Consider the following 12,478-nt stretch of genomic DNA (forward strand, 5'->3'; position numbering starts at 1 on the left):
CAGGAATACTTCCAGAAACCACTGTCGGCAAACACAATCCGCCGTGCCATCTCCAGATGCCAACTAAAGCTCTATCATGCAAATAGGAAGCCATATGTGAACATGGTCCAGAAGTGCCGCCGTGTCCTGTGGGCCAAGGCTCATTTAAAATGGACTATTTCAAAGTGGAAAAGTATTCTATGGTCCGACGAGTCCAAATTTGACATTCTTGTTGGAAATCACGGACGCTGTGTTCTCCGGGCAAAAGAAGAGGGAGACCTTCCATCGTGTTATCAGCGTTCAGTTCAAAAGCCAGCATCTCTGATGGTATGGGGGTGCATAAGTGCATACGGTATGGGCAGCTTGCATGTTTTGGAAGGCACTATAAATGCTGAAAGCTATATAAAGGTTTTAGAGCAACATATGCTCCCCTCCAGACGATGTCTATTTCAGGGAAGGCCTTGTGTATTTCAGCAGGACAATGCAAAGCCACATACTGCAGCTATTACAACTCCATGGCTACATCGTAGAAGAGTCCGGGTGTTGAATTGGCCTGCCTGCAGTCCAGATCTTTCACCTATAGAGAACACTTGGCGCATCATTAAACGACAAATGCGTCAAAGACGACCACGAACACTTCAGCAGCTGGAAACCTATATAAGGCAAGAATGGGACCAAATTTCAACACCAAAACTCCAGACACTCATAAACTCGATGCCCAGACGTCTTCAGACTGTTTTGAAAAGAAGAGGAGATGTTACACCATGGTAAACGTGCCCCCGTCCCAACTATTTTGAGACCTGTAGCAGGCATCAAATTTGAAATGGGCTAATTTATTAGATAAAAGTGTAAATTTTCTCAGTTTAAACATTTATGTTATCTATGTTCTATTGTGAATAAAATATTGGCTCATGGGATTTGAAAGTCGTATAGTTTTCATTTTATTCAAATTTAAAAAATGTCCCAACTTTTCCAGAATTCGGGTTGTAACAAAAAAACAAAAAACAAAAAAGGAATAGCATACAGTGGTCTCCGAAAGTTTTTGGACACTTTAGTCACACAAAATTCTGCATTTCATTGCATTAGTTACAAAATAACAGAAGTGCAATCAGCAAACAAAAGATGCTAGAGCTCTTCTTAGGAGTAACTTAACTTTTCAGAGACACGTTTTCCAAAAATTTTAAGCAATGGTCTATAGGGCCCTGTTTACACCTGTTATTAATGCTGCCTTCATATGCTATCAGAATCAATCTCGTAAATACGAGTTCCAGTTAAAAAAATGTAACATGAAAGCCCTGGGCATGAACTGGGAAGCTCTGAATAATTTTGATTCCCAAGTTCCCAAGTTGAATTTTTATATGATTGTCAATGAATGAGATGCTAAATATCATTTTGGCTTTTGTAAGATTTTCCCAATAAATAGGCAAGAATAAACCTGGTGTCCTCCATGATTTCTGTTCTCTCCGACAACAAAGCACTCGAATGCAACAAGCTTGTAATCACAACTTCAGAAGTGGGAAGAATTAGATGCGTTTTGGTATATCGGATCACAAGTGGACGTAAATGGGATCCAAAACATTTTGAGCTTATCCACTTTTGAGTAAAACGCATTCAACCGGATTGCTTTCGTATAGAGTAAACAACACTCATGTGATCGAATGCGTTCAAACAGCCACAAAAGACCATCTACTCTCCGCCTACTGACCTAATGCATAAACATTATGGGAAGAGCTCGAGCCAGATGGGATTTTAAACCTTGGCTGGAGACCCAAGTTTGGTTTGAAGACGAAAAATGTACCAAGCATAATGTTCTCTCATCATTCCTGATTTCGGCTGGTCTTGAGTCTGTCAAAGCAGAAACTAAAGCTGCTGATCTCCGTGTGTTTTTCCGTCTTTCTGGCAGTGTTCATCTGTGAATTGCGTGAGTTTATTTCTTCCATTAGATTGAAAGATCTGAAAAAGCCCATACATTTGCCCACCCATAGACCCTCCCCTTGAAGAAATCAGGACAGAAGTGGTTAAAAGTGGACAAAAGAGACGGGTTAAAACACCAGGGCCCGTATTCATAAAGATTCTAAGAATCCTTTCAGAAAACTCTTAATTTAGCTTAAAAACGTTTACGTAGGAGTCTTAGCTTAAGAGCGATTTGGGACCGATCTGAGAGCAACTCTGAGTAAGGAAAAGACAAAAACTTCATCTTAGTGAGGAGGCGGGGAGCTTATAGTGCAAATGATTAACGGTTCATTGCCCTGCTTGTGCGCACCAGGGAAGCCTGCTATATTCATAAATGCAGTTTTTTGAGCCTGCAAGGTGGGAATGTCCAGTGGAAACTAAATGAAATACGACACAATAAGAGGTTCTGAAAGTGCTGTAATTGTTTGTGTGATCACTGCTTACAGAAGGTTGTGACAGACCCAAATCACTGCTGCTTCATTGCATTTTCCCATTCGCCAAATATCTTAATGTAGTGATAACTTTCATTTCTGGCGTTATGGCATTCCTGCGCTGTCTGAGATATTAGTGTGTCTCTAATAAGATCAGTCACAAACATGATCCCTGCACGATCTCATCTATAGCGTCTTATTAACTCACTGTCATCTATTGTCTGCAACACACTTCTCCTTCCTCTTCGTCTTTCTGCCATTTTCTCCTCTGCTAAAGAAACTTTTAAGCCTCTTAAAAGTCCTCATCCGTACTCCTAACAATTTTGACCTTAAGACCTCTTTTAAGGGTTAAGATGCTTTCTGAATTACTTTTTTCTTTACTAGGATTTTTTCTTTAATTTTAAGAGTAAACGCCCACATTTTTAAGAATTTTCTTAGAATTTTGACTCTAGGAGCTACTCTTTGCATTAAGATTCTTTATGAATACGGGCCCAGGTGTAAACATGAATGTGTCACCTATATTAATACAGGTGTAAACAGGGCCTACGTCCTTAATGCTACATTCACTTTCATGCCATGTCCTAGCAGAACCTTAATCGACATAGTTCATTATATATTACATATTCATTACACAAAATTTGACAGCCATAGATTTTCTTGACTTTGAACAATACCTATAAATGTTTTAAAATCTAGAAATTTAAACACTCTTTTTGTGAAGTGTTTTGAAAAGGGTACGTGAGCTATATTTTTTTAAACTGACACTTTTTTACTACACTTTTAAAACTACATTTTTAACAGAAATTATTCATCCTCTTGTTCAACATCACACAGAGACATTGAATTAGTATAAAGCACAAATCCTGCATAGAGGGGTTCAGTGAATGTGGTGTTGAATGTGTGTAAGTGTCTGAGTGCGTGTGTGTCAGAGATGCTGTAGAAGGACAGAATGCCGGCCGGCTCGTCCACATACACTCCTACTCTGTTTAAGGGAGGTGATGGAGGAGGTATGCGTGTTCCCATATTATCATGCCAGGCGATCAGTTTCTCCCCAAAGCAGCTCAGAATCCAGGATTTGTCATTGGCTCCGAACCTACAGTCAGGACTTTCTCCTTTCCTGTTGATTCCTTTATATGACACTACCATATCACCCAAACCACTCCATTCAGCCTCCCAGTAACAGCGTCCAGTCAGACGCTCTTTACACAGAACCTGCGGAAGGCCGTCAAATCTCTCTGGATGATCAGGATGTGACATCGTTTCTGGATTACATACCAACTTTTTGTTGCCCTCTACAACGGAGAGACCATTGTTTACCGTGTTTGGATCCAGTCTGAGATCAAAGAAATCTGCACACAAGAAAACAACATTAATAAGATCCCAAAATATGTTCAAGAATCAGATTGGCCTTGGATCTACTTTTTGCCTCCACATAAATATTTTTGACAGCATGTACACAGTCAAAACATTTTATATTTAATAACTTATTCTGGTCTATTGTAAAATGGTGTCCTGTGAAGAAAAGGCATGTGTTTAGACCTACATTTTTGTAGTCCTCCTTTAATCATGGTCTCTCCCCCATGATCCAGACTGTCGAAGAAAAAAAAAGCATAATGTGCCATATTCTATTCATCGGACTCATCAAAAAGGAAGAAATAAGTCGTAAAAATACAACAGAACAAATTTTCACTCATGTCTATGCTAATAACTTTTGAAGAAAAGTATTTTTTCCTCTGATTCCGTGGCTCATGACAAATCGATTGCACCATATGATTTTTGTTTCATATTCACCATATGATATTTTCTGTCATGAATTTTTCCATCATTTTGATGTTTTGTCCATTTTTCCATTTCTGTAATCATATTCAGAGTAGACTGCTAGCAAAAAGTTACAAAAAGAGTCGAACAATACCAAATTGTCCCATGTTAGCCATTTTGGGCATTGGCCATTTTGAATTTTGTCATAAAATGCTGTATTTTAAGAAAGCTTTAGCATATTGTTACGAAAGTTGATTTGTGTCTTCAGCACTATGCCCTGAAACATTATGCTCTTTTGGGCCGGATAAAATAAAATATGCTCATAGCATGGGTCTTCAGAATCCAGTGGTATATTTTTCAACAGTCATTTAAAATTTCACACATCATCATGAGACCATGCTGGTAAAGAGTTATATATTTAGGTATTTATCTCAAACCATTTTTATATACGGTAACTCTTTGTCAAATTTATCAAGGCAAAGCATAGTATTTTATGCAATAGGTATTGGAAATGCTAACATGAATCCTTGCCATGCTCGCTTAGCTCATCACTTTGCTTCTGATGCGCTTGGCCCAATAACCCATTTTTAATCCAAACAAGTAGCCACATACATTTGAATGAAGTTACACACTGAAATGTCATTCAAAATGAGACCTTGTCAACACTAATAAGTTTTCGTTTGAAAACGCATCTTTTTTTCTCCGTTTTGGCCTTCCGTCCACACTGAAGACAGCATTTTTATTAATGAAAACAACGATTTTTGAAAACGCTCTCCAAAATAGATAAATTTGACGTTTTCGCATTGTAGTGGGGACTGTAAAACCGAAGGCATTTAAAAACGAAGAGGTAAGTTTAGTCACGTGACTCATATTGTACCAATAGATATTCATGTTTATACCAGTATTGTGCCTGTTATGTGCTATTCACTTTCACACAGTTGCTAAAATATGTTACTTTGCACACTCTTTTTATCACAGTCCTGCAAAGATGACAGAATATACTCACATTTGCTGTCTTGCGGCAAAACATGAGAGCAGTTTCGTTTTAGACCAAACATATGGTGAATGAGTGCGACCTGGACACTTCAGTGAAAGGTGAGATATTTAATAAAGTTATCTTTTCAGAGGAATTGCGCGATAACTTATTTATTTTTCCGTCTGTATCATCTCAGTGAGCTTTTGTGAGGGTTTACGCTTGTGCAGTAAAGTGAATTTAGCGTTTTCTGACGTTTTAGTGTGGACGAGAGACTTTTGGAAAACTCTTGAAAATGCTGGACAGAGCGTTTTTTTAAACGAAAACGCCATTTTCAAATGTGTCCGGATTAACGTAGCCTGGATTGAGTTGTTTAAACCTTTGATAATCTGATAAAAGTGAAGGTAGGCAATTTTTTTAACAGATTTTTTTTTTTTTATATACAGGGGTGCGTTTCCCATACAACAACGTAACTCGATGCTTCCACTACCGATAGTGCGATGCATCGTTGAAGAAATCAACTAGCTAGTCACGACTGTTTCCCGAAACCATATTGTCGCAAAGTGGTTGTTCAACCACGTTGGTTTATAACGTCATGCACGTGGTGGAGCAATCATTTCTTTTGATGAAAATGTTTGAGATCGAATTAATGCTAGATGTTTTGATATAGATTACAGACATGGCATCTGAGGACTGTTTGTAATTTTTCTCAGTTATTTCGCTTTATTTCCAGATTTAATCATAGGCTCCTTCTTACATAGTAGAGCACATTCGCACATGCGCAGTCTTTGAAAACGGTGCTTTAAATATCTTGACAAACTCAAAGTTGTAAATTACATTTGTATGTATTTTAAATAAAAGACACAGGTTGTACTTAATGTCAGCTTGCTTATTTTGCTCAAGATACGGATTTATTAAGTCCACATGTCATGCAATCTAGAAACTCTGCTTCTAACCACAGCTCAAAAGCTGTCGTTCCAACCACACAAATTTGCGTTGCTGTTTGCGAATGTTCGTTGGAACGATGGTTTTGGGAAACACCGACTCGTTGAACTATGCTGATAACGAAAACTTGCGACCCTAGTTGGCTAACAATGCTTTAGGGAAATACACCCAAGGTTGAAAGTCTCTTCACATCCTGATAACAATCAAAAATTAAAGTGGTCTAAATAGATAGATAACAATTGAAAGGGAATTTCTCATTATGAAATTAATGTTTTTCTTTAGTTAACATTGGCCACAATTATTGGCACACAATTATAGGAACGTCCTTTTCCCAAGATAACAGCTCTGAGTCTTCTTCTATAATGCCTGATCAGTTTGGAAAACACCTGACAAGAGATCAAAGACCATTCCTCCATACAGAATCTCTCCAGATCCTTCAGTTTCCCAGGTCCATGCTGGTGCTTCTCTTGAGTTCACCCCACTCATTTTCTATAGGATTCAGGTCAAGGACTGGAATGGCCAATCCAGAAACCTAATTTTTTTGCTCAGTGACACATTTTTTGTGTTGATTTTGATGGGAAATTTTATCATTGTCCTGATGGAAGATCCCATCACAGCCCATTATAAGATTTCTAGCAGAAATGGCCAGGCTTTGATTTTTTATCTGTTGGTATTTGCTAGAATCCATGATAACATGTCTCTGAACAAGATGTCCAGGACCTCCAGCAAAAAAATAGGCCCACAACATTGACGATTTTGAATATTGAACATTGAATCTTTTACCGTGGGCATTGGGTACTTTTTATCCCTGTTTGCACCAAAAAGCTAATTTTTGTAAGTTTTATCTGACCACAGAAACCAGTCCTGTTTGAAGTTCCAGTACTGTCTGAAAAAACTGAATATACTGGAATTTGTTTATGGACAACTTGTGGTGATGTAGGGGCTGTTTGATACATTTTTCTTAGGCTTTCTGAGCCCAAGACTCAGCTAATCTCTGCAATTCTCCATTTGCGATCCTTGGAGAGTTGTTGGCCACTCAAGCTTTCCTCCTCATTATGCATTAGGACGATATAGACACACGTCCTCTTCCAGGCAGATTCATAACAGGTCTAGTTGATTGGAACTTCTTAATTATTGGCCTAATGGTGGAAATGGGGATTTTTTAATGCTTTAGCTATTTTTTTACAGCCACTTTCTATTTTGTGAGGCTCAACAATCTGCACATCAGAACTACAATCTTTGGTTTTACTCATTGTGATGAATGATTAAAGGAATTTGGCCTTTGTGTTTATATACACTCACCTAAAGGATTATTAGGAACACCTGTTCAATTTCTCATTAATGCAATTATCTAATCAACCAATCACATGGCAGTTGCTTCAATGCATTTAGTGGTCCTGGTCAAGACAATCTCCTGAACTCCATTTTGGGATTTTCACGCACAACCATTTCTAGGGTTTACAAAGAATGGTGTGAAAAGGGAAAAACATCCAGTATGCGGCAGTCCTGTGCGCGAAAATGCCTTGTTGATGCTAGAGGTCAGAGGAGAATGAGCCGACTGATTCAAGCTGATAGAAGAGCAACTTTGACTGAAATAACCACTCGTTACAACCGAGGTATGCAGCAAAGCATTTGTGAAGCCACAACACGCACAACCTTGAGGCGGATGGGCTACAACAGCAGAAGACCCCACCGGGTACCACTCATCTCCACTACAAATAGGAAAAAGAGGCTACAATTTGCAAGAGCTCACCAAAATTGGACAGTTGAAGACTGAAAAAATGTTGCCTGGTCTGATGAGTCTCAATTTCTGTTGAGACATTCAGATGGTAGAGTCAGAATTTGGCGTAAACAGAATGAGAACATGGATCCATCATGCCTTGTTACCACTGTGCAGGCTGGTGGTGGTGGTGTAATGGTGTGGGGGATGTTTTCTTGGCACACTTTAGGCCCCTTAGTGCCAATTGGGCATTGTTTAAATGCCACGGCCTACCTGAGCATTGTTTCTGACCATGTCCATCCCTTTATGGCCACCATGTACCCATCCTCTGATGGCTACTTCCAGCAGGATAATGCACCATGTCACAAAGTTTGAATCATTTCAAATTGGTTTCTTGAACATGACAATGAGTTCACTGTACTAAAATGGCCCCCACAGTCACCAGATCTCAACCCAATAGAGCATCTTTGGGATGTGGTGGAACGGGAGCTTCGTGCCCTGGATGTGCATCCCACAAATCTCCATCAACTGCAAGATGCTATCCTATCAATATGGGACAACATTTCTAAAGAATGCTTTCAGCACCTTGTTGAATCAATGCCACGTAGAATTAAGGCAGTTCTGAAGGCGAAAGGGGGTCAAACACAGTATTAGTATGGTGTTCCTAATAATCCTTTAGGTGAGTGTATACATTAATAGTGTGTTTATATAGTGTGGGAATATTCCTCAGAGATATTTTACTCATAAGAATTTGTAGGGGTGCCAATAATTGTGGAGGAATTGGAGAAAAACATTTATATCAATGTGAGTTTCTCCCCACTTTCAATTGTTTTACTTCAATGAAAGGTTAGAATTTTGTGATTTTTTTGGATGAAAGATTAAAAGGATAAATAATGCAGATTTATTAATGCGATCCAACGCCTGATCCTGAATTCAGTTCTCTTTGCGCCTGAATGTTGAAATACAGACAAAGTTGTAAATTAAATCTTGCGTACCGTAAAACTTCAAGTAATAGCCCGGGCTTTTATTTTCCCAAATCGTCGAACTGCACCGGCTTGTATTTGAGACAGGCGCCTATATGAGACAGGCCTTTATAATTTAGTGTTGAGATGTTGTTCATTGAGTGTAGGCCTAGAGTCTCTAATCTCTAAAAATCTCCAAATGCTCCACGTGAAACTGCGGTCTTCCGACCTTTTACTATCATGTCAATTGATTTTGATTAATATGCGCGAGGGAGAGAGAGCAAGACAGCGCTCGTGTTGTTTGAAGACGTGAGAGTGCGCGCGCGCGGTCGGGGTGCTCTCTCTCTCTCTCTCTCGCTCACTCTCTCTCTCTCTCTCTCTCTGCTCGTTATGCGCCCTGTCAAGCGCAGCAGTCATTCTATTCTACATCACTCACCGATCAAAAAAGGCTTTGGCGGGACAAAAATTTGCTTTGCCGGCCGCCAAAATGCGGGCGATCTGACGGGTTTTAGAAGATTAAATACAACCCGAAACTAAAAAAACAGACCCGGCCTCTATTTGAGACCGGCCTTTATTTACCCAAACCTGCAGCCACACCAGGCGTGTAAAAGAGACAGGCGTCTATTTGGGACTCGGCTATTATTTGAAGTTTTACGGTAAATACAGTCGGTTATGCCTGTCCATCCTGTCCCGTAAACCACCATGAGAAATCTGCTCACCCTAAATATACAACCCGAATTCCGGAAAAGTTGGGACATTTATTAAATTTGAATAAAAGGAAAACTATAAGACTTTCAAATCACATGAGCCAATATTTTATTCACAATAGAACATAGATAACATAACAAATGTTTAAACGGAGAAATTGTACACTTTTATCCACTAAATGAGCTCATTTCAAATTTGATGCCTGCTACAGGTCTCAAAATAGTTGGGACGGGGGCAACAAATGGTTGAAAAAGCAATAAATTTACAAAGGATTCAGGTGGGAGAACATCTAGCAACTAATTAAGTTCATTTATATCAGGTCTGTAACATGATTAGCTATAAAAGGGATGTCTTAGAGAGGTAGAGTCTCTCAGAAGTAAAGATGGGCAGAGGCTCTTCAATCTGTGAAAGAGTGCGTAAAAAGATTGTGGAACACTTTAAAAACAATGTTCCTCAACGTCAAATTGCAAAGGCTTTGCAAATCTCATCATCTACAGTGCACAACATCATCAAAAGATTCAGAGAAACTGGAGAAATCTCTGTGCGTAAGGGACAAGGCTGAAGACCTTTATTGGATGCCCGTGGTCTTCGGGCCCTCAGACGACACTGCATCACTCATCGGCATGATTGTGTGAATGACATTACTAAATGGGCCCAGGAATACTTCCAGAAACCACTGTCGGTAAACACAATCCGCCGTGCCATCTCCAGATGCCGACTAAAGCTCTATCATGCAAATAGGAAGCCATATGTGAACATGGTCAAGAAGTGCCGTCGGGGGGTCACGTGACGCATTCAATGGAGTAGCCGTGTTGACGACGAGCTCCGGCAAAGCCTTGAAAAATCTCCCTCCTTGAACTTAATATCATCTCTGGGAGGGCGGAAATTAAATGCAGAAGTGACAAGACATGCCAAAGCAGCAACCTGATTCCAGTCATAGACTTCGTAACAGAAAATTAACGAACTTTAACACGCGCTCCTCTCCGTAAATGGCGGATGCTCCAATGAGTCCTAGCGACATGGACGCACTTGTGAAGAAAATAACAACAGAAGTCCTGGCGGGCGTCGATAAGGCTTTGGATAACAAGATTGACCCAGTACTAGAGAAATTGTCGGCGGTAGTGACGCATGTCGAGGAGATGGAGAACCGAGTCACCGAAGCTGAAACGCGTATATCGACAGTGGAAGACACGGTCTCAAGAGACAGCGCGGACTTGAACGAAATGAAAAAAAAACTCGACGCGGCCCTGGAAAAGATAGATGACCTGGAGAATAGGAGCAGGCGATGCAATTTACGAATTATTGGCCTACCCGAAGGGGAAGAAGGGACGAACCCGGTCTCGTTCCTCGGGACCTGGCTGCCAAATCTGCTTAACACCGAATTCAAGAACCACCAGGTAAAGATAGAGCGCGCGCATCGTGTCCCTTCACGTTTTCCCACATCAGGAGAAAGACCGAGAGCGATGTTGGTAAAACTCCATAATTTTCAAGACAAGGCGCGCATCCTGCAAGCAGCGAGAGCCGCGAGTCAGCTGGTCTACAAACGCCAAAACATCTCTATCTTTGAAGACTTTTCTGTGGCCATAGTGAGGAAAAGACAAGCCTTTGGAGATGAGAAAAGACGACTCCGTGAACGAGGAATTCGCTTCGCCATGATATATCCAGCGACTCTTCGAGTACAGCACAACGGCGGCGGGAAGTTCTTCAAACAGCCGATAGAGGTTGAGTCTTTCCTCGACGGTCAGCCCGAACCATCAACAGGCCCAAATCGCCCCGGAGAGGCTGAATGATACGGTATCAGTTTGCTCATTCTCTCTGTGACTTAACGACACTTCTGCGCCCCCCAGTACGTGTGGAAAATTTCTGTTCACAGTTTGAGGGGGTAGACGATTAAAGGGAAAACAAAAGGAGAATATAACAATGGTATTTAAATACTGAACCAATAAGTATATAAAAGGCTGTTGCCTCAGCGGTTTGCCGAGAATTATATCAAAGCTCTTTGATTTCGTGGCGTTTCTTTTGAATACCACGTATTTTTTGTTTGTTATGTCTAAGCTTCGGTCATGTCATGTTTCCAAGGAGACAGAGTGGCGATCACTACTGCTCTCAAATGTGAAACCGACCAGCGTCAGACTTCCCTTGTCTATTCTCAAAAATGTCTATACGATGTTAAATGTAAATAGTTCTATGTTTTATGTTCGACATGCAGGGCAACACAAATTCTTTTTTTTCTTTTTTTTTTTTCTTTCTTTACTTTTCTTTTCTTTTTCTTCTCTCTCATCTCCAATTTTTATGGGTATACCTTTCATGTGTATTAGAATTGAACAGACTAGATGCACGTTAAAACAGGACAGGGCATCTCACATATATTGGTGCTGCTGGTATATTAAACTACCCCTTGGCTATGTCAACGAATAAATCTATATTAAACATATGTAGTTGGAATGTGAAGGGCATTCATAACCCAGTAAAAAGAAAAAAGATTCTAAATTATTTAAAAAAAAGAACAAATTCACATTGCATTTCTGCAAGAGACACACCTAACAGACAGCGAGCACGTCAAATTGAAGAGAGACTGGGTGGGACAAGTGTATGGCTCGTCATTCACCAGTAAAAGTGGGGGAGTTGTCATTCTTGTAAATAAATGTATACCATTATCAGATATTAATACATATTCCGATAAATCAGGACGGTTTATCCTGCTCAAAGCTACACTAGCTGGACAACCCATTACCCTTATGAACGTCTATATCCCCCCTATTCAATCCAATGAGTTGATTACACAGGTGTTTTCTAAGTTTGGTGAATGGCAGTGTGAACAGTGTAATCGCTGGTGATTTTAACTGTACGCTGCTACCAAAACTTGACAAATCGCTATCGTCTAATGATAGGCCTTCCAACAGAGCACAAGCTCTGAATGGGATGTGTGAAGAAATTGGTCTGGTAGATGTTTGGCATGCCCTTCATCCCAGAGATAGAGAATACACTTTTTTTTCTGGAGTCCATAAAACTGCAAGCAGAATAGACTACTTTTTCTCTCCCAAGATTT

The 12,478-nt window shown here is 40.1% G+C and overlaps 1 protein-coding gene across 2 annotated transcripts in view; it reads right to left on the minus strand.

Moving 5' to 3' along the window:
- Positions 1-3,073: 3,073 nt before the first annotated feature.
- Positions 3,074-12,478, minus strand: part of LOC130094472 (NACHT, LRR and PYD domains-containing protein 3-like) — a 30,555-nt gene continuing 21,150 nt past the window's right edge. For both annotated transcript variants that reach the window (XM_056260778.1, XM_056260787.1), the window contains 2 exons: positions 3,907-3,953; positions 3,074-3,712 (listed from right to left, as the gene is read on the minus strand). In XM_056260778.1, the coding sequence (XP_056116753.1) occupies positions 3,168-3,712; positions 3,907-3,953 (592 nt within the window). In that variant the 3' untranslated portion in view covers positions 3,074-3,167. The remainder of the gene's footprint in view (positions 3,713-3,906; positions 3,954-12,478) is intronic.

Source organism: Rhinichthys klamathensis, unplaced genomic scaffold (assembly GCF_029890125.1).
Source record: "Rhinichthys klamathensis goyatoka isolate OS25496 unplaced genomic scaffold, OSU_Roscu_1.1 h1tg000009l_1, whole genome shotgun sequence".
NCBI classification, from domain to species: Eukaryota; Metazoa; Chordata; class Actinopteri; order Cypriniformes; family Leuciscidae; genus Rhinichthys; species Rhinichthys klamathensis.